This window comes from Rhinopithecus roxellana, chromosome 9, assembly GCF_007565055.1.
Source record: "Rhinopithecus roxellana isolate Shanxi Qingling chromosome 9, ASM756505v1, whole genome shotgun sequence".
Classification (NCBI taxonomy): domain Eukaryota; kingdom Metazoa; phylum Chordata; class Mammalia; order Primates; family Cercopithecidae; genus Rhinopithecus; species Rhinopithecus roxellana.
In genome coordinates, this window is record NC_044557.1 from 25,036,275 (window position 1) to 25,063,420 (window position 27,146).

Genomic DNA, 27,146 nt, shown 5'->3' on the forward strand with positions numbered 1-27,146 from the left:
GACCTTGTCTCAAAATAAATAAATAATAAATAAATAAATAAATAAATTGCTGCTGGAGATTTACAATGGTACAGCCACTGCAGACAACAGTTTGACAGTTATTCCAAAAATTAAACGTAGAGTTACCATATGACCCAGAAATTCCACTTCCCAGTATCATATATAGCCAAGAGAATTGAAAATACATGTTCATGTAAAAACTTGTACATGAATGCTCATAGCAGCATTATTCATAATAGCCAAAAAGTGGAAACAACCCAAATGTCCATCTGATAAATGGATAAACAAAAAGTGCTATATCCATATGATGGAATACTATTCATAAAAAGGAATAAAAAGGAATGAAGTACTGGTGTATCCTACAGCTTGGATTAACCTGAAGGAAGCCAGACATAGAAAGCCACATATTGTATGATTCCGTTGATATGTAATGTCCAGAATGGAGAACCTGTAGAGACAGTAGATTAATGGCTGACAGAGGCTGAGTGAGAGGAAGAATTGGGACTGATTGCTAATAGATACGGCATTTCTTTTTGCAAGAATGAAAATATTCTAGGTGATGGTTACATAACACAGTGAATATAATAAAACAACCAAATACACTCTTTCGAATAGTGAATTTTATGTTATATGAAGTACATATCAATTTGTTTTTATTACGAATCCTCATTTCAGTAGAGTTTTAAAATATTCCAAAGGGGAATAAATATTAATCCATCCACAGAATTTCTTTTGCTGTTTTAAATATATTCTGATTTGCACATGTAAATAATGCATGCTTATGAAAGAAAGTCTGAATTTCTATGGTGACCTTCACAAGTCCAAGTTAATTCCTAAAACAGGCAATGGTAAAAATACTGAATGATGTACTACATACAGCCTGACAAAAATGCTAAAGACTGTGTGAGGAATATCCACATGTTTCTGAGGGTCATTTCCCTGGAAACAGCTTCCTTATGGCCCTTGGAAGGTGGAAAAGCTCCTGTTTCATAAAAATGTGGTAAGAGGTCCTCTTTTTCAATAAACTGTTGATAGATCCCATTGGTAAGGTCATCAGTCTCCAGGGCTACATCTTTAACTGGAAAGATCCTGTAATGTTCGTGTGTGACTGTTGGTTTCCTGTACCCAAGGATCCAGGTTTGAATACTGATGGGTTCAGCTTTAGGATAAGCTATCGTTGTATCTATTATCCACTGGAGGGCTTTTGATTTGCTAATTCTTTAGCACGTCCTCCTGCTGGACTTCCATTTCCCTCTTGTGCTACAAGTGCATTCAGAATAATTTTTGTTGCCCCAAACCTTGGCAGAGTAACATGTGTATGAAATGGCAAGTTATTTTTCTCTGCAAATGCCCGACTTGTTTCTCGCCTCTTCCTGAGGAAGCCCCTTTCTGGAAACAAAATAATCCATTTTCAATCTCTGCTCCTGTAATTACTTTCTAAGTGCTCCTTGAGAAGCAGCAGCTGTTGGTCACAATAAGATCTTCCCTGTCTTTTAAGAAAGTCTCCGTGAACTAGAGAAACAATTCCAAAGTTGATGTACTTAAAAATATGATCCATCAACCACATCAACTGAGCAGCAACCAGTCCTTTGTCCTGGAGGCGCATCATCAGTGTGCACACATCTGCTGTAGCCTGATGATCCATCAACATCACTGCTTTATCTTTTGAAATTGCTTTAACATCTTCTCCACATTCTATCTTTTTTTTTTTTTTTTCTTTTTTGAGACAGAGTCTAGCTCTGTCACCCAGGCTGGAGTGTAGTAGTGTGATCTCAGCTCACTGCAACTTCCACCTCCCAGGTTCAAGCAATTCTCCTGTCTCAGCCTCCCAAGCAGCTGGGATTACAGGTGCACGCCACCATGCCCAGTTAATTTGTGTGTGTGTGTGTGTGTATGTGTATGTGTGTGTGTGTGTGTGTGTGTGTGTGTGTGTATTATTTGAGATGGGGTTTTGCTATTTTTGCCCAGGCTGGAGTGCAATGGCGTGATCTCGGCTCACTGCAACCTCTGCTCCCTGGGTTCAAGCGATTCTCCTGCCTCAGCCTCCTGAGTAGCCAGGATTACAGGCACCCGTCACCACACCTAGCTAATCAATTTTTTAAAGTATTATTTTTAAAAAGCTGTGAAGACCAAAAGTTGTAATGTTAAGAAAAGTAATTAGGATATAGTATTATTGGGTATAGTAAACATAATTTTTTTTTTTTTTTTTTTTTTTTTGAGGCGGAGTCTTGCTCTGTCGCCCAGGCTGTAGTGCAGTGGCACGATCTGGGCTCACTGCAAGCTCCGCCTCCTGGGTTCACGCCATTCTCCTGCCTCAGCCTCCCGAGTAGCTGGGACTACAGGCGCCTGCCACCTCGCCCGGCTAGTTTTTTGTATTCTTTTTAGTAGAGACGGAGTTTCACCATGTTAGCCAGGATGGTCTCGATCTCCTGACCTCGTGATCCGCCTGTCTCGGCCTCCCAAAGTGCTGGGATTACAGGCTTGAGCCACCGCGCCCGGCCAGTAAACATAATTTTATTTAAAAATTAAGGCCCTGTGTGGTGGCTCATGCCTGTAATCCCAGCACTTTGGGAGGCCAAAGTGGGCAGATCACTTGAGGCCATGAGTTTGAGACAAGCCTGGCCAACATGGCAAAACCTCATTTCTACTTAAAAAAAAAAAAGAAAAAAGAAAAAAGAAAAATTAGCTGGATGTGGTGACACATGCCTATAATCCCAGCTACTCAGGAGGCTGAGGCAGGAGAATCACTTGAACCTGTGAGGTGGGGTTGCAGTGGGCCAAATTTGCACCATTGCACCCCAACCCGGGTGACAGAGCAAGACTCTGTCTCAAAATGTATATATATATTCCAAATTAATTGATATACATGCATATATATGCTTGGACATACAAAAAGATTTTTAAAATTATATACACATGTTAATACATGTATATAATTAATTTGGAGGACTATTCATTGAACTGCAGACAACGAATAGTAGAGTTTTGCTATTAAATATGTCATATCAAAATCATTTTAAAATCATCTTTTAAGTGAAAATCATTTTATACTATTTATACAAATGTAGCTTTTTGTTTATTGAAATGGTTTTCATTCAATAGATAAGATATATATGTGAGATATTTGTATGTTAAAATAGTTTTTTTTTTTTTTGGTTCTTTTTGAAACAGAGTCTTGCTCTGTTGCCCAGGTTGGAGTGCAGTGGTGCACTCACAGCTCACAGCAGCCTCTGGGGGCTCAAGCAATCCTCTAACCTCATCCTGCTGGGTAGCTGGGACCACAGGCATGTACCATCACTCCCAGCTAATATATTTATTTAATTTTTTGTAGAGACAGGGTTTTGCTATGTTGCCCAGGTTGGTCTTGAACAGCTGGGCTCAAGGGATCCTCCCACCTCAGCCTCCCAAAACAGTCTCTAAAGTTTTAAAGTATTTTATTTTTTTGCAATAGAAAACTAACAATTGAGCTTAAGAGTATTCACTAATACTTTAATATTACTTTTATGTTTATTACTTATGGTCAGTTCAGATTCTAATTAGGGTGATTCTTTTCCCCCAATTTTGAGTATAGGAATACAAATTATCTCCCTCTCAAACTGAACAAAATAAGCATGACCATTTCATTCATGGCTGAGATTCGCTTTGTGATCTCAAATGCCTCCATGCAATGGCATGGCAGCCCTGGGAATGTGCCTCTCCGACTTCCTGCTTCAGGGAGGGTAAGTAAGTAAAGGCACAAACTGTTGTGTACTGACTTCCATTACTGTGTTCAGGCCAGGGCTCTGCTTTCCCTGCACTGTTCCCATTGACTGCTCATGGCAGGATACAAAGGCAGGCCCATTTCTGAAGACAGAGGACTCCTCTAAAAAGAACCTTTGGCTTGAGCATTCCCTGTTAGCCTTGCTGAATCTTCCTTATTGCAATGCTGCAAACTAAGCTGTTTGTTCTCTCCTTCATAGGGGTGGGATCATAATGGAATCTGATGTCTCACCAGCCTCCTCCAGCCCCCCATTTTCCCTCACCAACATTTGAACCAGTACATCTCTTATGTGTCTAATCCTATCTTGGCTTTGGCTTCTCAGATGTCCTGTGCTAGCAAAAGTAGTACCAAGAATGACCCAAGAAAACAGGTGGTAAGATTGTGATTTGGAATTGACCTACTAACACTCCAGTGGGCAAAGAGGATATTAACTTGGTTGATAGGTGGGGTATGGATAGTCGGTAGCACAAGGTGGTGAGTCAAAGGTGAAAGCTTCGTCGATGGTGACCTGGGAAGATGTCCTGGTGGGGAGGAAAGATGTTGCAGGTGTGATGATTGAAGCATTTGAAACTTATGGAGAGAAAAATGTCCTCAAAGACAGCAGAATTGTTGGCTGTTTACTGCTAAGTTATATTGCTGCTAGCTAAGGGATAATGAGAGCAGTTAAGCAAGGAGTAAATGGCTAAGTGTGGGAGGCAAGAGTCTTTTTGGCATCTTACAAGAAGCCCCTTACCTCCTGCAGTGTGGGAGAGCAGACATGGTTGAACAGGTGAAAATCAGATAGTTAGAATTGCAGAGATCCCTAGATGTTTGAATAATCAGTGAAGAATAGGTTGCCAGTGGTGGGGGCTGGGGGAGTTTGGGGAACACCTGGGACCCTGGGAAAACTTGGGACCCTGAAAACTGGGATGAGGGTATGTAGACAGAGGCCCTTGAATATATTGTCTAGGCAGACTGCCGCTTTCTTTCCCAATCCTTTGGGCTTGCAAAAGTCCCCCATCCTTTCTGGTAAGAGCTAGTGCTTCTACTGTGTAAGAAGACGCTGCAGAGGCCCCTCCTTCACAAGGCAACACATGTTCCCCTGGTAGGTGTCCTCACCTCTCCTGCCTGATAACTAAGGTTCAGTCCCAGCATAACGCAGGTGGGTACATGCTGGGGATGATTAAGTAAAAAGGGGACTATACACCAGATGAGTCGCAAGAATGAGCCAGTGGGAACCAGAGGAGGGCACCTTGGTCGGTACTTTGAGAGTGCTTGATCAAAGAACTTGGAATGGAAGTTTCTCAGAAACTGAGATCTAACACGTTGGCCAGGACCCCAGGGAATACAGCAAACTCAGTGCGAGGGTGGTTCTTAGAAGTCTGGGAAGAGTGATGACCAATGCACAGTGAAGTGGAAAATTCCGAGTTGCCTTTAGCAGGAAGGACTTCTGCAACAGGTCCAGGCTGCAGTGCAAGCAACACTGCTCATTGGACCATAGGATCAGAGGAAGGGATAAAGAGGCTGAGGGAAGTGGGGGCTTGAGAATGTACCCTAGGAACATTCAGGCTTCTGCCACTTCAGTGACATTTTTTAGGAGATTTATTAGGGCATGCCAGGACCTCTTCTCAAAAGTAAAAAAAAAAAAAAAAAAAAAAAATTGAAGTAGGCACCACTTATATCCCTACTCCATACAGGAAGCTGAGCATCCGGCAAACCTCTTTGGGTTCAGGAGATGACACATTCCACAGATAAGAATACTGCTCTGCCGCATATACTGCCAGCTTTGAGCAGGTCTCAGAGCAGGAAAGGGCACTGCGGCAGGTGAAATCGCCCTAGTTCTTAGTCTGCATGACTGGGCAGATCCAAGCCTTTGGAATGTTATTGTAGGGAAAAGAAGCAGTGGGAAAAGACAGAGTTTGTATCAAGCCCCAGGGAGAGAATCACCTTGCAGCCCCTGGGATTCTGGAGGAAGATCATGCAAACCACTGCAGAGAATTACACACCTTTTGAGAAGTCGCTATTGCACGCCTGTAATCCCTGCACATTGGGAAGTCAAGGTAGGAGTTTGACCAGCCTGGGTGATACAGAGAGACCCTGTCTGTATTAAAAAAAAAAAAAAAAAAATTAGCTAGGCATGGTGGTGTGTGCCTGTAGTCCCAGCTACTTGGGAGGCTGAGGTGGGAGGATTCCTCAAGCCCAGGAGGTTGAGGCTGCCGTGAGCTATGATCGCATAGGCAGTCCAAACTGCCTTATTCCTTTCAACTTCAATAGATGCATCAGCACCCTCTACCATCTCACATGTATGGCCATGTGGAAGTTCCCATAGGACCAGCTGAAGAAGAAGGGAAAAGCCTGAACTTGGTTGATAGATGAGGTGGGTCTGTATGTAGATGCAAACTGAAAACTGGTGAGGTGGCTTTGAAAGACAGTGGAGAGGGAGAATCTTCCCAATGAGCAGAGGTGCAAGCAGTGCACCTGGTCATCTACTTTGCAAGAAGGAAGTGGCCTGGGTAAGCATATTCATAGTTCCTGGGCAGTGATCAATGGCCTGGCTATTTGGCCAGGAGCCCGGAAGGAAAAGGACTGGAAGATTGGGTCTAAGAGGCCTGAGGTAGAGGCTTGTGGGTGTACATATGGGAGCAGGCATACACTGTGAAAAAATTTTTTTTTTTTTGAGATAGAGTCTTACTCTGTAACCCAGGCTGCTGTGCAGTGGTGCAATCTTGATTCACTGTAACCTCTACCTCCCAGATTCAAGTGATTCTCCTGCCTCAGCCTCCCGAGTAGTTGGGATTACAGACGTGCACCACCACGCCTGGATAATTTTTTGTTGTGGTATTTTTAGTAGAGATGGGGTTTTACTATGTTGCCCAGGCTGGTCTCCAACTCCCGGCCTCAAGTGATCCACCCACCTCGGCCTCCCAAAATGCTAGGATTACAGATGTGAGCCACCATACCCGGCCCAGACTGTAAAGAGTTTTGTATCACATGTTAATGTCCACCAGAAGCCATCCATCATGGGAGAGGTATTGAACAACCAAGTTGACAAAGTGACTCAGACAGTTGACCTGAATCAGACTGCCATTGGCCACCTTGGAATTGGCAGGATGGGCACATCAACAGAGTGGCTATGGCAGCAGAGACAGAGGCATCCAACTAAGGGACCACTTCCCAGCAGAGGAGGTAGGTGGTGTAGGTAGAACATGAAAACCACACCATCCAAAAACTAGCATCACAGAATGGAGAAAGAGCCCGTGAGTCAGTTATGCTCCCTGTAGAAGGAAATCTGAGAGATGCATTTTCATGGCCACCACAGACTCCTATTGGCACTGAACAGCTCTAAGTCTCCACCTAAATGGCCCACAGATCCAGCTGTGGTGCTCTGAAATCTATCATCACGTTTGCCCTGCGGGTGGGCTCCTCCTAGGCTGCTCCCAGCCAATAACTGAGTGTGACAGGGATACTAAGCAGGTTGAACCCGCAAGATGCTGGCCTCTTCTGAAGAGTGACTTTGGCTCAAGGACTCCCCTAGGCCTGGCTGAAACTTGTTTATAATTGCACTGCAGTCTAAGAAGTAACTTCCTTCCTACCTCCTTCTCCTTTTCTCCTCTCTTCTCCTTTACAGGGGGCGGACTTGCATCTGAGTCTGATGTCTCCTCCACTGGCTCCTTCTCCATTTTCCCTCACTGGCATTTCCTCTAATAAATCTCTTGCACATCTAATTCCATATTGGCATCTGCTTCTTGGAGGACCCAGACTAACACAGATGGCATGTATACATGCTGGTGGGTGTCTAAGGCAGAAAGGCAACTATGTCAATCTTGCATGCTAAGTGTAGTCAACTAGGAGCAGCTGCCAGGAGAGTGCTGAGTTGAGAAAGACTCTAGAGCTGTATCTGGCCATTTGAAATAAATACTATGGCCTACTTTTTTTTTTTTTTTTTTTTTTTTTTTTTTTTTTGAGACAGGGTCTTGCTCCGTCACCCAGGCTGGAGTGTAGTAGCATGACCACAGCCCACTGAAGCCTCGACCTCCTGGGCTCAAGTGATCCTCCAGCCTCAGCCTCCTGAGTAGCTGGGACTACAGGTACATGCCACCAAGCCCGGCTAATTTTTAAATTTTTTCTAGAGATGGAGTTTCACCATGTTGCCTAGGCTGGTCTTGAACTCCTGGGCTCAAGCAATCTGCCTGCCTCGGCCTCCTAAAATGCTGGGATTACAGGTGTGAGCTGCTCCCAGCTGCTATGGTTTATTGACAAAATCTACCATTGAGGGTTAAGGGAGGAACATCTTGATCTTTCACCAGTCACCTCTGCTGAATTTGGATGTTCCCTAAATCTCTGTCAAGAAGGGTCATGGTCAGAGAGCTATTGTATGTAAAACTTTTGTTAATGATGAATGATATTTATAATGAGAGTGAATGATTAATGATACTTAATGATTAATAATAATGATTATTTAAAAAAAGGCCAGGCACAGTGGCTTATGCCTGTAATCCTAGCACTTTGGGAGGCCAAGGCAGGAGGATTGCTTGAGGTCAGGAGTTTGAGGCTGCAGGGAGCTATGATCACGCCACTGCACTCCAGCCTGGGAGATACAGTGAGACTCTATTTCTCAAAAACAAACAAACAAAATAATAACAATGATTATACAATAGTGTAATGATATGATTATGTAATATGATTAAAGATAATGCTTAATGATGAATGATATTTATAAAACAGTAGTCTATCATTGAAAATCCTAAGGTGATACTAAATGCAAAATAGTATGTGGCTTAATCATATAAGCAATAATTTTCACACTGAAAGATGGTGGGTCACATGCAATCTAGAAAAAAAAGATTTAAAGCATAAGGATTTGTTAGTGGTTTCCGTCTCTGACTTGGGGTGACTGTGCTCTGAGCCAATACGCTGATGAGGTTATTCCTGTTTTCTTGGCAGGTCTGTATCATGAAGCCCATCATAACATGATGCCATTCATGAATATTAGTCATTTTCCTTTATCTGATTTTATACTTGCCAATCAATGTTCTGACATTCAGCAGGTTTTAGAAGTAGATTTTCCAGCTGGGTGCAGTGGTTCATGCCTGTAATCCCAGCACTTTGCAAGGATTGCTCAAGCCTAGGACTTTAAGACCAGGCTGGGCAATATAGGGAGATGCTGTCTCTACAAAAAGTAAAAAATTAGCCAGGCATAGTGTCATGTGCCTGTGGTCCCAGCTATTTGGGAGGTTGAGGTAGGAGGATTGCTTGAGTCTGGGAGGTTGAGGCTGCAGTGAGCTGTGATCCTGCCATTGCACTATAGCCTGTCTAAAAAAAAAAAAAAAAAAAAAAAATAGCAGATTTTCCTACTGGAAAGAGAATGTGCTGACCAGTTGACATAGGTATTGTAGTCTGTCTAGCATTTGATTTCTTTCCTTTAAAAAAAAAGTCTTTTATAAATTATAAAATAATACAAGCTTATCATGAAATAACATTCAAAAAGTATAAAAGCAAACTTCAAAGTTCACTTCTTATGCACATCTTCTTTCCAATCCACTCCCTGGGTGTACCACTTTATTTTTTGTTGTAAGTTAATTGATTTCTCCATTGAATATCTGATATTCAAGATGTTTTCTTTATGACCTTGTTTAAAAGGAATCTCTTGTGAATTCACTCAGAATGAACTAACAAAAACTGAGTTTCTTTTTTTTCTTTTTCTTTTTTACTTCTTCCTTTATCAAAGTCTTCTTAGCTACAAAAAAACCCTGACCTTCCAAATACACAAAACTGAGGGCCAGCCTTTTTATTCAGTCCTTTTGATCTTCACGTGCCAGTGTTCTGTTAAGTCTTTTATGATGGGAAACTTGCTTCACGAAAAGTGTAAGACGAGAACAATTTGGCAGAATATGTGTAGCGCTGAGTTCACTGCATTTCATGATTTATTCGGTCCTATGAACTACCACTCTCTTATTTTGTGTGTATTGTATTACTTTTTAGTTATTTTCCAAGAGTCTTTTCACCTCCCTTGAATCCCTGCCAAGGATAAAGGATAAAGTAGGAGTTAAGAAAAATAACTTTAGTCCTGGTGTAAGTCAGTATGCACCTAGTTCAACAGTTTTTTAAAAAGATCTCATGAAGACAAATCTGAAATGATGTAGACTGCAGATCGGCTTTTTATTATTGGCTATTTTCAAACTCAAAGCAATTTCTGACGAGAAAAATTACTTCCCTAATACAAGTACTGTTATGCTTTTAGTGTACATGGAATTTATTATAAAAGAGTTTCCTTACTGGAAAGAGAACATTTAGGTCTGTTTTTGAAAATGCTTTCCCATAAGGATTTAGGGAAAACACCTTGAGCATAAGATCGCTAAGGGAAAATTACTGTTTTAGGAACAGAAAAGACAACTTACCAAAATAATGCTAATAATGCTATAAAAATAGATATAATTATGTAATTTTAAAATGGTTTCGCATAGACAGGGACTACATTATTTTTATAGAGGAACCAAACTTACAAAGTATATTCATGTTATTTAAGGCTAAGATTTTTTAAAAATTTCGCTACTACCAATGAAAGCTGAGAAGCATTTTTCAGGAGAATCTTTTTGATGGGACAAACAGTGATGAAAATTAATACAGAAATCTGGTTGACTGCGGGTGTAAAATTAGAGATATTTTCATGTAGATTAAACAGATTTTTCTTCCAAAAGAAAATGTGGAATTACTTTGTAGCACATTTATTATTTACCAGTTTTCATAAAATGGAATACAGTTAAGGTAGTCACAAAAATATATTGTAGAAATATCTTTGGTAAGAGGCTGTGATTTAGTAAATACTGCATTTATTTCAGATAGTCACAGAAGTAAGCTTAGGTTCACACTGGCACTATTCTCTAAACTTCATTTTCTGATGTTAGAAGTTAGACACAATTTAATAGCTATTTAAGGCAAAAATTACTGGGCCTGAAACTCTTTATATAATAAAGAACCATAGTAGTATGGGAATATCATCTCAGTCATCATACCTGCTAGATTATTAGACCAATAGGTTTGATCATCTTCTATTTAAGGTCAATGATTGTTGCTCAAGGAGCTTTAATACATTTGTTTCAATTTTTTCTTTTCAAATTTTAACATTACCCATGAGTTAGGCAAAGTACCAAGGTCGGAATGCAAATTCACATAGTGCCTTTATATTGAGTTTATCTCTGGCTTGGGAGAAACAGCCCTCTGCCCTCATGAAGATATTGGCAGGTTCACTTGGCCTTCTGTTACGATTTAATAGAGATGCAGAAGCTAAAAATCCAATAAAACCATTGCCATGAGTTTATCTATTATGACATTCTGGCATATGATGTCAGTTTGTCCTGGAAAATTCAAAATTAATTTTTTGTCACTATTTTCATATATGGGGAGTGAACTTTTAATATCAGCATATAGAAATGGCCTTTTCAATGTCATATGAGTTGCAATAAAGGTTTTGAAGGCATACTTGCTTTCATGCAAATATTATCTCCTGGCTCAACCAGGTGCTAAAACCTTATTAATAAATTACAAAATAGATAAAGGCACTGTAATAGACTGGATTGGCACATTTTTGATCTTCTCAACTTACTCATTTCCAGTTCTGATAGGTCTAGTTTCTGTAGATCCTACCTAAATATGATTTTGGAAGCCAGACAAACTGCATTTAAATTTATAAAGATACCATGAATTGGGGGGCACAAATGATATAATGAAATAAACACAAAATCAACTTCTGGGGTCCAACAGAGCTGAGATGCTTTCTGTAAAATAATTAAGAATCCAAACTAATCACACATATAAACAAGTTTATTAGATTGTCAGTGATATTTTGAGACAAATTCAAGTTATTTTATTTTACTTCATATAAACAGAGGAAGGGAGGAAAGTTTTAAACTTCAAGCTTTGTTCAGCATGTGTGCAGTTAGCATCCACAAAAGCACCATTGGGTATGGGAGAATTAGCACCACAGAATTTTAGGACCTAACTGTTAACATGCATCACTGAAAAACTTGGAACATAAAAACTGAAGTAGTACGTGGTATGGTCTATTATAAACAATACAAGGCAATTTATGATTTGTTTTCATACAGTACAATCACAATAAATGAAAACCGTTTAAGAACAATACGGGACAAAAACCACCTTGTACCCTGTTAACACTAAAGCAGTTACAGATTTAAAAAAATGTTTCTGGTAAGAGGCAGTGGGTTGAAATTATCCCTCCCCCCTCAATTTTTAAATTCAGAGTTATATAGTTACATGATCTCTTAAGAAAGTATTTTCAAATCTATATGTCTCTCTATCTCAAGGCTGACAAATGGTGGTTTGAAAACGGAAAGGCTTGATGAATTAAAAAAAACAAAACCCAAAAACTAGATAGAGTCGAAAAGTACTTCAATGTGGTGGAAATTATTCCACATAAGATCAGTTTGGAAATGATGCCAGTGGTGTTGATACTTGTCTTCCCTTCCGTGGAGGAATGTCAAGTACTGAGGCCTTGCATTCATGATGAACTTCAGTTCATTTCTTTCACCGAATGCCTTTATTCTGAGGTGTAACATAAGAGATTTATTCCTTATTCCTCAACTGTTTTTGTAGTATCATGGGGCTGCTCCTTATGCTTGATTTGACAACAGTGAAAAAGGTTGATATTCTCTCTGGATTTGGGGTAATTTGTGAGCTAAAGAAAAAATATTAATTTGAATTTAGCAAACATGAAGTTTTCAAGGGAGTTCCACTATTTTCACAGTACAAACCCATAATTAAACTCGTTGAAAACCTTTCTGTTAGAAAGCATGTAACAAACCCTCAATTTTTAGTTGTGTCTAGGCCAATTTTGGCATATTTGAAGCTACTGCATAAGAAATGTGTAATAAGGATTGATAGATACAGGTATATTCAGATCTCAATGCATTGATGCCACGGAAAATATAATTTTACTCACCAAGAGAAGAATATACCTTGAAGCATCTATGCAGACACATGAATCAATCATGTATCTGCCCAACTTCTAATTCTGGAATAGTGATAACAGGGTCATTTAGGAAAAAGTACTCAATTACAGTACGGCAGCAATTTTATGTTGTATATATTTAACAGCAAAACATTTTTGAAAATAGAAATCAGTACTATATGGTAAGTTTACAATTCACCATTTCTATATTTGTAATACATGCGTTTATTTGTTTCCCAAGTTTTAAAAAATCCCACTAGGACCAACATCTTTCAGAACAACAATCTAACATTAAACAAAACTTCCTAAGGAAAATATTTAGCATCACAGAGAGTTGAGAAACGTCTGTTACTCAGCATCACAAAATACTCAGTAGGTCTACATTGAAGATTGTTCATGCCATGACATTAACACACCTTTGGGTTAGTATATCCTATTTTTAAAAGAAAACAAAGAACCAAACCAAAACAACTGACATGGAATTTGTGTTTGGTCTCTCCCCTTCACAAAGACAGACCTCTGATAAACTTGACTCCTTTCTATATCATGTAATGATCAGACTGTCTATGAAACTGCATGTACAGTTAGCAAAACATTTAAAATTAGAGATGGAAAAATGGCCACCACAGAGAATGACTTAAAGATAAGGAAACTTATAGAAAAATGTGTTTTTGTAAAAGTGTACTGCCCCTCAAGCAAAAAAGAAAGTGGAGTTCGTCCACTTTGAAATATTTTTCTGTTGAAAACATTTCTTGGATAAAAGCCTATCCTTATGAATGTCAGAAAGATGTTAAGGTTTAACTTGAGAGGGTTGAACCCTTTTGAAAAAATTATCCTATGCTTTTTCTGCTGAACTAAATTCTTTGTATAAATCAAGTACTAATTTTCTGAAGAGGAAACAGCTATACACAGCAGCACATTCATGCTGATGATTTAAATTTGATAGTTCACCAGGTGTGGCTGACTTGAGCAAAAAAGAAACAAACAGATGTTTTAATGTTTTAGAATTACACTAAAAATCTCACCTAAAACAAAATTGAATTATAATGGACCGGTTTCATGATTGCCTTTACATTTGATCAACATTTCAAGACAAGGTAGTACCAATTAAAAGTAAGATTGAAAAATAAAAACTGTCCAAAAATTGTTCAATGCAAAACTCTTCAAATTTTACATTTTAAAATCTCAAATGATTGTAGACTAACTTAGACTAACAGTCTTATTATCACATGTACTTTCGTTATTCTTGAGTTTTATGTCTGTATTGTTCATTGGTTATATCGTTAACAATTTTTCTGTTAAGTTACAATAGTTTGAATTAACACATTATACTATAAGAGGCTTTAGAAAAACATGTAACTAGGATAAATTTATAAAAGGATAAAGAATAACTTAAGGGATTTTTGACATATTCTATACAGACGAATAGCTAGTTCAAGGTAATAAAGTGCCTTCTTTTTCAGGTAATTAATTTATCATTAAAATATTTTAAGGCTTTATAAGAAACTCAATGCTATCAGAAGTTTGATAGTATATGGAATTATGTTATTAATTAGCATTCTTTTATAGCTTTTATTTCATGTAATCTTCAATCCATAAGATATTAATAAATTTTAATAATTAGCAGCTTAAAATTACAAATTTGAATTGTCAATTCTGAATTCATTTTGTGGGAAAAATATTTCTAAATGCTGTGATAGACTCATGTTGCTTGTGAACAATAAGTTTATGATGTAATATACAGCAACCAATGCCCCTCAGAAAATTCAACAGAATTTTTAATCCCATGGCAAACAAAGCCATCATTTTATTCATTCATTCATATATCCTGCTATCTTTACATTTAAAATGATCATGCAGGCCTAAACAAAAAAGGCCAGAGAAAACCTAAGGTAAATTTTTCAGGTACAGGCACAATGAATATTTTTTATTGCAACAGCTTATGCATAATCTATATTGGTGCCAAAATCTAAAGTTAAGCATTTATATTTATTTTTATTTTGCTTCTACTACCCATGGGTGCATGACAGTAAAATACTGGTAACCTAATAGAATGTACGTGTATGTGTATATATATATATAAAATAGCTTATATATATGTGATACCCATAATAATACAGAATTCTGATTCTTCCAAGTCTTGTCATTTCTCTTTAGGGGATATGGGTGTGTTTTAAGCACTTCTGTGTACTTTAGTTGCCTTGGCAGCTCCAGAGTTTAGATAAATTATGACTATATGGACATCAACTACTCAATTATTTATGACCAATGAAAACTAATTAAAATGTTAGAATATTCTTTTCCAGGAATTCAGTTATTTTTATCAGAAAATTACTAAAATCAAGCACAAGATTAAGTGGTCTTGATACTTAAAACATTCTTCTGGTTACCACTGGATTAATTTAAAATGGTTCTTAAGTTAAAGGTTTTGAAGTTAGGATAGAGGAGGAAAGCTAAAACTCATTGCAAAGAATGGTTTAAGTTAAACATTCCATGTAATTACAAAAACAGGAATTACCAGTAGGAAAAAAGTGCTAGTCTTAAAATTGGGTTTGGTTTTGACTCTAAAGCCTAGTAAGAATAATTACTGGGAATTAGAAAAAAATCAAATGGCATTAACCTTTATAATTGCACATTCCTTTACCAAAGTGCCACAAGTTGCCAAATGTTTTTCTAAAATGCACAATGCTACTTTTCAAAATCTAAATACATATATAGTTTTACTTTTTCATACCAGTATAGTACAGATTCATACATTTAGCACAAATATAACCAAGAAGATGATACTTTCTAGAAACAGTATAGTCTTTGTTTTTTGTTTTAAACAACTGTTAAGAGCCTTTGTGATTATGAGGATTCAAATCCAAGTACTATATAGTTAAAGCGTTACCATACAACCTGAAAACATCATGACAGTTTGTTTAGGCAAATTTTAGTAATACTCTGCCATGCAATGCACATAAGTCACATGTGTTTTCCTTTAAAATAAAAAAAAAAAAAAAAAACCACACTGGTTTAATTACCCTGTTTTTATCTACTTGTCTACATATACATCTTGTCTTCAATCACTGAACTGACAATATATGTAACAATCAAGTTTTGAAAACAGTATTAAACACTGAAGTTTCTAGCCTTAACTGGTTATTCCTATAAAGTCCAGCACAAATGTCTGATGCATGGGTTATTAATTTTCATGCTTCTATTTCTTTACTCTAAATAGAAACACTAAATGGAAATGTTCAGAGATAATATAATGACAAAAGGACAGTAAAGAACAAAGCACCAACATGTGGAACAAGCAAAATAATATGCAACTGTGTGGAGGTTCTCCATGTTACCTAATTTGGCAAATCAGGGATGACAATAAAAAATGAAGATCTCTTACTCATGTAATAATCATATTGATATACATTTGCAAATAAATGGAATGCACAGAAAGTTAAATTTTGAATATTTTTGTTGTTTCTGAGTGTGATAAAACTAGAGTTGCCTCATTATAAATTAAGATTCTCCCCCACCCCAAAATTCTACTGTTCAGAGGAGAGACAGAATGTAAGATTATGATTCTCTGTGACAGATGACCTGGGCTCTGCTATGCCACAGGCTAAACTCTGTGGTGTAGTGCCCCATTTAACTAGGGTGAAAGCTGGTAAGAACATAAAAGTACTAAAGTTAAAATTAGGATTAGTTCATAGTCAAAGAACATTAAATAACTGTCTAAATGGGTCCCTTCCTTAAGCATCTGAATCTTAGGTATAAGAATGACTATATAAAAGCATCTTAAAGACATGGCCCATTCTATAAATTCATCTTTTGAGGGTGTACAATGGGATATAAATTGGCATCCTCATCTTCTGAGATAATTAACAAACTTTAAAAACATAACTAAAATCAGAAAAGATCAGGCACAATAAATCACTGATAGCTCCCCCGAACCCAACATACTGGTAGGTTAATCACAGGACAGATATTCATCTTATTTAACAAACCTTTCTACAGTTTCTGAGTATTAGAATATAATCCATTGTTTGTGAATAATAGTCTTGGATAATTTCAGCATTTAAATATTGGAGAAATACTTCTGATAAACATTGAAATACAGAAACTCTTAATAGAAGCTGCAGATTTATAGAAACTTCATAGTATGTGTGATATTCCAACTATATTTAGCTCACATAATACCCAAAATAATATAAGATTCCACAGTTTATCTTGTTAATACACACAGGTATTTTCTCAACTTTGTAAAAGCTAGGCAACTGTATTTACCTAAAATAGCTTTTCCCTGGTAGTGGTCCTATAGTGTTGACATAAATACTGAACATACCTATGAGAATCATTTCCACCCTATCATTTAATGTTGTTTTCTTTTATTCAGCTGCTTTATAGCTCTTTCCATTTCCAAAATGCTTCACAACGAATTATAACAGTTATTTCTCACTGTATCCCAATGAACAAGGCAAAGTTAATACATTGCTTGTGCAGTGGTTCAGGTGCACAGGTTGATAATGATCCTATGTAACTTCTCTGCTCTCTGGGCAGTTATCTAGCATTGTCCATGTTGTGAGAACCTATACTGTATGCTCTTTGGGGCCAAAGACTGGATCTTGTTGTCTGCTATATTATCCAGACCCAGAGAAACTGTTAGTTCACACCACAGGCAAAATAAATATCTATTGATTTAAAGAATGAATGAGAAATGAGAGTAGAAAACAGAAACAAAGAACTTCACTGTAACACTCTCCTACCCCCAACCCCCACAAAAAGCTGTGCTGGTTCACTTTGGCTTCACCCATACAATGGGGTGGGTAGTATTACTTGTCTTAAGGAATAGGGTATTACTCACTCTTGAAATGGTACTCTTGAATTGGGTAGTATTACTCTTGAATAGGGTAGTATTACTCACTCCTGAATCGTTATGGCAAAAACCATATGATATGTTTTCCAGAGTACCAATGACACAATTGACTATTACTACAACTACTTCTAAAACTCTGAATTACTCATCTTTACCTTTGCCAAGCATTTAAATTAAAAGTTGTACATCTGGTAGACTATTCTTTTCTTAAGCTAATTCAGGCATAATGAATCAAGGAAATAATCCTCAGAGCTGCAATCATTAGCATGAATATGGAGAATATCAGAGAGAATGAAAAGACAGTTACACACATACACAAAGTGGATCTGGGGACTACTGGTTCTTCATTGTTTTGGAAATTAGGGCAGGAAAGCTAAGACCTGTAAAAAGATAACAATTATATTGAACTATTGAATACTGAGAGATAAGACTTGATGATGTTGAAAGTCTCTTCTAGCTCTAAAATTCTGTATTATGCTAACTAGCTCTTCCTCTGATAAGATGTGAATCTGTACAGTATTCAAAATAGATTTTCTTTTTTTTTTTTTTAAAAAAAAGGATAGTTGAATCCAAAAAGTTTGATGTTTTGGAACACTTGAACAACTGTATTAAACATTTTCTTTAAACCACCATTACTCCTTTTGCAAAGATACCATGTAAAATATTTTATTTTATTTTTATTTTTCTTGAGACAGGGTCTCTGTCTGAAGCTCAGGCTGGGGTGCAATGGCGTGATCTCGGCCCACTGCAACCTCTGCCTTCTGGGTTCAAATGATTCTCCTGGCTCAGCCTCCCAAGTAGCTGGGATTACAGGCACCCGCCACCATGCCTGGCTAATTTTTGTATTTTTAGTAGAGACGGTGTTTCACCATGTTGGCCAGGCTGGTCTTGAACTCTTGATCTCAGGTGATCCACTTGCCTCGGCTTCCCAAAGTGCTAGGATTACAGGCGTGAGCCACCGCGCCCGGCCAAGATCTCTTTTACCTTTTTAACATTAAATGGATAGCACTGTTCATATTCAAATGGGAACAAAGACCATATCCTCATTTTTTCATCTGGAAACAAACATTATCAGCAGTTAATTAAAATTAATTACTACAAACAAAACGATAATGAACTGTTTAGAGACTTCAATTCATACTTTTGAGCGATTGCTCAAAAGCACTTATCAATCTTGAGAAGATATATCCTTGAGGCTTAGTATGACAGCACTGTGAGTTGCCCTTCTGGGTTAAATTATACCAACAAGATTCTCTTGGTAATTCAAATGTAACTGCTTTTGTATGAGAAATGAGACTTAGGCCAAATTCTACACTAAAGTAGGTCATGTTAAAGGGAAGATTCATTTAAGTATTTTTGGAATTATCAGAATGAAATATGAAGATGGTAAAACAACTTAGGAACCTGAAGAAAAAAGTAAGTATGACAGGGGAAAAGGAAAGCACAGGTATTTCAGTGGGAGGTGAAAGAAATGAGAAAAGCGAATGAGAAGTATTTCAACAACGGGAATAATCTGAAACTTTATCAGTGTTCTCTCAGTAATCAGGCTACATTTCTTATTTCTTTTGCGTAGCATTATTTTTCTTTTCCCATTGAAGTGATATAAGCATTTAGTACTATATGGCTACTTTTTTTTCTGGCTGAATAATTGTATAAATATAGAAAACTGGCCGGGCACGGTGCCTCACACCTGTCATCCCAGCACTTTGGGAGGCCACAGTGGGCAGATCATTGATGTCAGGAGTTTGAGACCAGCCTGGCCAACATGGCAAAACCCCATCTGTGCTAAAAATACAAAAATTAGCCAGGCATGGTGGTGCCCACTTGTAATCCCAGCTACTTGGGAGGCTGAGGCAAGAGAATCACCTGAACCTCGGAGGTGGAGGTTGCAATGAACTAAGATTGCCCCACTGCACTCCAGCCTGGGTGACAGAGCAAGACGCCATCTCAAAAAAAAAAAAAAAAAAAAAAAGCCATATTAACTTTTTGTAAAAGTAAGAAAATGGCTGTTGGTATGTGACAATGTTTTGGGATCCCTTTGTACTCCTGCAGCTCCTTGTTTCAGTCTTGAAGGTGAAGATGGTAAGAATGGGGGTGGACTAGCCAAAGGCCAGCTCAATCCTTTCCTTTATTGTGTCGAAATTCAGCCACTTTTTTGGTAACTATAGAATTTTCTTGAAAAAGACAATAAGCAGAAAGTAAAAATTCACCCTTTAGATTTGTTGGTATACAATTTACTATGGCTCCCCAGAATCACAGTATAATCTTTGCTTAAATGTACTGCCACTCCCCAGAATCTCAGTGAATCTTTGCATAACATGACAAACAATTTAAGTAGGACTTTCAGAAGAACAAAAATGCAATCTGGATGCTGCTCTTACTGTATCTACTCTTTTTTTTTTTTTTAATTGAGACGGAGTCTCGCTCTGCCACCCAGGCTGGAGTGCAGTGGCAGGATCTCAGCTCACTGCAAGCTCCGCCTCCCAGGTTCACGCCATTCTCCTGCCTCAGCCTCCCGAGTAGCTGGGACTACAGGCGCCCGCCTCGTCGCCCGGCTAGTTTTTTGTATTTTTAAGTAGAGACAGGGTTTCACCGTATTAGCCAGGATGGTCTCGATCTCCTGACCTCGTGATCCGCCCGTCTCGGCCTCCCAAAGTGCTGGGATTACAGGCTTGAGCCACCGCGCCCGGCCTAAATTACATAATTTTAAGAGGGCATAAAATCTCCTGAGGCATCATCATATTGATAAACAAGTAAAGCATTCTTTCCAGCATGTTTTGATAATGGAGATACTATAAGAAGAATATCCTTGGCTGGGCACAGTGGCTCACGCAGGTAATCCCAGCACTTCTTTGGAAGCCCGAGGTGGGTGGATCACTTGAGGTCAGGAGTTGGAGACCAGCCTGGCTAACATGGTGAAACCTCATCTCTACTAAAAATACAGAAATTAGCTGGAAGTGGTGGCAGGTGCCAGCTACTAGGGAGGCTGAGGCAAGAGAATTGCTTGAACCTGGGAGGCGGAGGTTGCAGTTACAGTGAGCCAAGATTGTGCCACTGCACTCCAGACTGGCCAACAGAGCAAGACTCTGTCTCAAAAAAAAAAAAGAATATCCTTAAATGGGATTATTTTTCACAACTAGTTTCTGAAGTCAAAGCAGAACTATAAAGCGACGGAAACAGTAATAGTTTTATGGCTGTTACAATTGCTGATGTGAATTCAGGTTCCGTTTTTAGTAATTCAGTCTTTCAAAAGAGTAGCTCTTGATGCATATAATGCTAATTAAGGTGGGAAAGTTGTTCAGATGTTAGAAGTACTGTCACTTAATATTAATATAAGAGGGTATTTTCTCCCCCTGCATTCTTACTACAGGTTTGCTGCCATGATTTTAATAGTAGTTACGTGTCAATCAAGATATTCAGTGACGATCTGCTTATTTCTTGCCTGTTTTAAAAAAGTATCATCAGCAATAAAAGAAACACTCTACTGCGGACTCAAAAACATGGACAATCTCAAAATTATTATGTTGAGTGAAATAAACCAAACAGAGAAAAATACATGCAGACCAGGCATGGTGGCTCATGCCCGTAATCCTAGCACTTTGGGAGGCCGAGATGGGCAGATCACCTGAGCTCAGGAGTTTGAGACCAGCCTGGGCAACATAATGAAACCTCATCTCTACAAAAAGTACAAAAGTTAGCTGGGTGTGGTGGCATATGCCTGTAGTCCCAGCTACTTGGGAGGCTGAGGGATGAGAATTGCTTAAACCTGGGGGGCAGAGGTTGCAGCGAGCTGAGATCGTGCCACTGCACCCCAGCCTGGGTGAGAGTGAGATCCTGTCACCAAAACAAAACAAAACAAACAAAAAAAAAAGAAAAGAAAAATACATGCAATTAACAGGGGATTCCAGAATAGACAAAACTAACCTGTGGTGACAGAAATCTGATCAGTGGTTGCTTTTGGAAGTCAGGGTCAGGGGAGTGTTGACCAGGGAGGGGTACATGGGAACTTTCTAGGGTGACAGAAATGTGTCTTCAAATTCATCGAACCTGACTGCATGACATGCTAAGATCTGAGCATTTCATTAAATTATATCTTAATAAAAATGTTAAAATGCATTACAATGAAACACAACATTCCTTCTAAGGCATCAGAAGCTCCTTGGCATTTTTCTTTTTATTTTTTTTCATTTCAAAACTTCTCCCTTCAAACCACCACGTAGAGAACAACATGCTCTGGAAAGGGTTTCATGACTAATTCTCTATGGAGGACACGGGTTTTATATCAGGGGCTACTAGTGGAGCAATAAGACACCACAAGTAGAGAAAGGAGACTGATGCACTTAAAACTTTTAGGTGGGAAGGAAACAAGATATTACCTTATGCTGCTTGGTGCACAGTCAAGTGTATATATGGTCTATCACACTTTAAAATCATGTTGAATGCCAGTGTCTGGGAGCCTAACTTATGACTAACTTACCACTTCAAATCTAAGGGACCACTTGTTCATCAGCTTTAAAGAGGTTACATTCAGAGTCAAATATCCAATGAATTCCCAGTTTCCTACAGAAATAACTTATTACACTATCTGACAATTCTAAAAATAAATAAGTGAGAAAATTCTATTGGTTTTGAGAAGAAAACAGTAATGACCTCGACAGAATTTATGCACATGTCATGCCAAATATTCATCTACAAAATTAAAACTGTCATCAGAAGGCCGGGCACGGTGGCTCACGGCTGTAATCCCAGCACTTTGGGAGGCCGAGGGGGGTGGATCACAAGGTCAGGAGATCGAGACCAGCCACAGCCAATATGGTGAAACCCCTTCTCTACTAAAAATACAAAAATTAGCCGGGTGTGGTGGTGGGCGCCTGTAGTTCTGGCTACTTGGGAGGCTGAGGCAGGAGAATAGCTCCATCTCAAAAAAACAAAAAACAAAACAAAACAAAAAAACAAAAAAACCCTATCATCAGAAATCAGACAATTATTTCTCTAATTTACTTCGTTTTGTAATTCCAAGTGAAACCCACCAAATCCCAAATCCACCTATAACATACAAACACATCTAAAACATGTAATTTTACTATTCACTATCATCTCCACCTTAGGTTAGAGGGGAAAAATAAAAATAGTGAGCAATTTCCCTAGTACAATGCTGGACCTATGGGAGTAACTTAATACATATTTGTTGAATAAATAAACGAATGTTCTCATTCCCCTTGAATTGCCATTTATTACCTCACAGTGTCTTCTAACTCAACATTACACATTCAATATGGTTAAAAAGGAAAAGCATAGGCACATACTTAGTTTTTTTAAAAAAGCTCTGAAACTCCCAAGCCACACATTATATTGCTACTGCTATTATGCTATTATTAACATAGAAATTGCATAAATATATCTTGACCCAATTGTAAAAATGATAAATTGATACTACAGATTCTTAGCTATCAAATCTTCCTTTTAAAAACTCAATTAGTGACACTAAAGGACATTATCTGCTTCTCTAGAGTGAACAATAAAAAGTTTTGGGATCAACAAAAAGGACAGTCATGTGGTATTTCATGTCAACATTTCTGAGAGTGAGAGGAATCATTAGTATCAAAGGAAAATAGAGTTATAAGAGCTAGATGATAGAAAAAATATGTTCAAATATGAAAGAGGAAAATCTCAGTATTAAGATGGTGGTCGGGTAAAAGCTGTTTTATGATAGTCACTGGGGCTTAAATTATAATGGTTCTTTACTATCCTGAAATTGAAGATTAAAGTGTGCATCAACCTTCAAAAAGCTTTTTTTTTCAGAGTCAAATGACCCATGAACATACTCTTATAATAATGCTTTCAACTTGAAAATAAAGAGGTGAGAAAACTCTTCTAGTTGAAGGATAAAAACAAATATTCGGAATGACGCCTATATAATCTCACTGATTTTGAAGCCAAATCAGTGTAATCAGAGAAACAGACACTGAACAGTGGAAGGACCACTTCATAATGTCTAGTTCAAGCTCTGAAACGACTAGTTAACTGATGTCAAAGTCATACAAATATTTGTCCTATCTCTTGTAAAATGAGAGTGTTATATTACCCCCAAACACATCTTCAGGCAAAAAACGATCAAAGTCGATGGTAGATCTAGATGAGAAAAACTGTAGGTACTAGGAAATAGGTGAATGTAATCCTTTTAGCGCTGGAACAATTGGTCCCCCAATCATGCAGACAGCGTAACTGATCATGTTTTTTAAAAAAAGGAAAAAACAAAGCTGTTCTGATTTCCTCTAGGAATAAAACTATGCTTCAATTATTTTCCAGTCTGTGGACAGTTTATGCATGTTCTTAATGGTGTCTTTGGATGAGTAGGAAATTTTAATTTTGATGGAGTCTAATGTATTGTCTTTTTCTTTTATAATTAGTGCTTTTTGTTTCCTGTGCAAGAAATTTTTGCCTGCACAATTGTGTACTTTTATATTTGACTAAAAACAGTTTCGTGATATTATAAGCAGCCCAATTCCCTTGCAGCTGCTACACCTAAAGGTTCTGATGGTAAAAGGAGGCTCCCTTTGAATTTTGCATAATTTTGTTATACTTTCCAGGGAACGATCGATTCTGTGGGTTGGAAATAATTAATAATGACGTTAATTAATATTTGCTAAATGCTTTGATTACGTGACATATTGTTAACAGCTTTACGTACCTGAAGGCATTTAACTTTCTTTTTTTTTGAGATGAAATCTTGCTTTGTTGCCCAGCCTGGAGCACAGTGGCAGGATCTCGGCTCGCTGCCACTGCAACCTCCACCTCCTGGGTTCAAGCGATTCTCCTGCCTCAGCCTCCCGAGTATGCGTGCCACCACGCCTGGTTAATTTTTGTATTTTTAGTAAAGATGGGGTTTCACCATGTTGGCGAGGCTGGTCTCGAATGCCGACCTCAGGTGATCTACCCGCCTCGGCCTTCCAAAGCACTGGGATTACAGGTGTGAGCCACTGCGCCCGGTAGCATTTAACTTTTTAAAGAGAATTCTGGTTGACTCTAGGTTCTGTGAGGGCAGGGAACCTTACATTTTGTTATCAATATAATCCTCTGAACTTTGAAGATTGCCCAGCACATAGTAGGTGATTGATAAATATACAGTGAATGATGAATGAATAAATTCTCACAACTCTATATAGTTATATTAACTGCTCCAAATTATACAATAAAGGACAGAATTTGGGCTTGAACCCAGGACTGGCTGACACCAAGGTCTCTTCTGTTTACATTTTATAGTAGGCCACTGAGATTGCCTGATAACTTTCAGGGATCCAATACCTAAAAATACAGCTGAAATTACTGCTATTGCTTAAGGGGGTAGAGGTAGTCGATTAAAATCATTGTTGTTTTCTTCTCCTGGCAAAAGGCAAGTGTGGAACTCCTATCAGGCTCCTCCTTGATAATCTTAGCCGTATCGATCTGACTTTTATATTTATAACTATATGATAATCTGTGCAGATTAAGCCAATCTGAAACTTCTATGGCCATAAATACAGAAACAGAATAATTCAGTCAGGTGCAGTGGCTCACGCTTATAATCCCAGCACTTTGGGAGGTCAAGATGGGTGGATCACTTGAGGTCAGGAATTCAACACTAGTCTGGCCAACATGGTGAAACCCCATCTCTGTCAAAAAATATAAAAATTAGCTGGGTGTGGTGGCATGCACCTGTAGCCCCAGCTACTCTGGGGGCTGGGGTGGGAGAAGCACTTGAACCTCGGAGGTGGAGGTTGCAGTGAGCTGAGATTGCACCACTGCACTCTAGCCTGGGTGACAGAGACCTTGTCTCCAAAAAAAAAAATGAAAAAACACACAAAAAAACACCAGAATAATTCAATCTGCATGTAAGAATTCAGAATTTACCCTGCTAGCTCCTCAGTACTGCTACAAAACCATGGTTAACTGGGAATATCAGGGAGCGAAGTCATTTAATTAACAGCAATTCCTAGTTAACAGTATGCTTTTAATCCTATTGAAATGGAAATATTTCTAATATGTATTATTTTGATTTTCTGCTTTAATAAATACAGCTTAATAAACATGATTAAATTTTGCATGCGCAAATGAGAACACTGCAGTGCTCTAGGGCCTTCACTATCAACAACTGTAATCATAGTACTGATGAAGACGAAGAACAGTGGGTTCTTGAGTAGGTTTCATAAAACCTGGATCATTCCTTTCAAACAGGTTTCTGAAAAAGTCTGCTTCTAACTTATCATGTGGTCATTTATCTCTTGTTCATAAGCATGTAGAGGGTAAACCAGCCTAAGCAACATAGTGAGACTCCGTGTCCACAAAAAATAGAAAAAATAGCTGGGCGTGGTGGTGCACGCCTGTAGTCCCAGCTACTCTGGAGGCCGAGGCGGGAAGATCACTTAAGCCCCGGAAGTCAAGGCTGCAGTGAGACGACACCGCACCACTGCACTCCAGCCTGGGTGACAAAGCAAGACCCTGTCTCGAAAAAATAAAAAATAAAAAATAAAATTAAAAAAAGAATGCAGGGAAAATATTTACTAGATGTTTAATTAACCAAACTTATTATGCAAATGAAGTAGTTTTACCTCTTAAATCCTCTAAATGATATCACTTTTGGAGGGCTATTCTGCAATGTAGGTGCCATGACAAGATTTGGGTTAACAGGTGAGGAAAGGTCAAGTTCTGGAAGGTTAGCTACAGTGGGAAGCTTAGGCAGGGAGTCTTAAGCACAGAGGACAAAGGCTCAGAGTTTGAGGCAAAGGCTGAAAACGGCAAGCAGCTGGTGCACAGACATGAGCACCAATGTAATGAGTTGCTAGGCCTTCTGCCAGGGCCAAAACCAACAGTGTACTGAGTGCAGAATTGAGTCTACAGATGTGATGAAAGCAACAAAATACCGAGATTGCATTTCAAAAAACTCTTTAAATGAGCTATAAACATATATGCTCAATTTTGCCAAATTTTGATTTCAAGTTTACCTCTTTAAATTTCTATGTTATTATTAATATAAAAGGCTTCAATGAGCAATGGGCTTGTTAAAACCCTGGCATTTTCATTAGGCAGCTAAGTGATTACAGCAAATCATTTCACCTGCTGGGCTTTGGTTTTCTTCAACTGTTAAGTGGGGATAGTCATGTTGAACTAATCTAAATCAGGAGTTTCATTGGGGTAAAATGAGGTATAACAGATGAAAGAACTTAGAAAATGATTTTAACCTATATGTAAATTATTACAATTTAAAATTATATATTCTTTTTATATTTAATTGAATTAGAAAATATTTCATAATTAATGACCAGTTATGGAAAACTTTCAGGACAAATTTTTTGTACTCATGATTAACTGAATTTATCTATTAATTGTCTTCATTGCAGTGTCTCTATAGTGAAAATTATTACAACTGTGGATTTACTAACACAGAGGTGTTAGTAATATCTCATTTGGTTGGCTAAGACATTGGTGAGATAGTCATCATAGCTGAGAACACTGATGGATTTTTGTCAATCCAAACACATGAGGAGAAAAAGAATTTGTGAATATATTGCATATGCAATGAGAGTGAAATAAAATTAAAGTGA

The 27,146-nt window shown here is 38.1% G+C and overlaps 1 protein-coding gene and 1 pseudogene across 1 annotated transcript in view; both read right to left on the reverse strand.

Annotated features, from left to right (window-relative positions):
• Nucleotides 1–732: 732 nt before the first annotated feature.
• Nucleotides 733–10,087, reverse strand: LOC104659280 (annotated as a pseudogene).
• A 1,455-nt stretch (nucleotides 10,088–11,542) lies between these two features.
• Nucleotides 11,543–27,146, reverse strand: part of PURG (purine rich element binding protein G) — a 37,727-nt gene continuing 22,123 nt past the window's right edge. Inside the window, exon 3 of the mRNA XM_030937896.1 lies at nucleotides 11,543–12,434. Coding sequence (XP_030793756.1) covers nucleotides 12,330–12,434 — 105 coding nt within the window. The 3' untranslated portion in view covers nucleotides 11,543–12,329. The remainder of the gene's footprint in view (nucleotides 12,435–27,146) is intronic.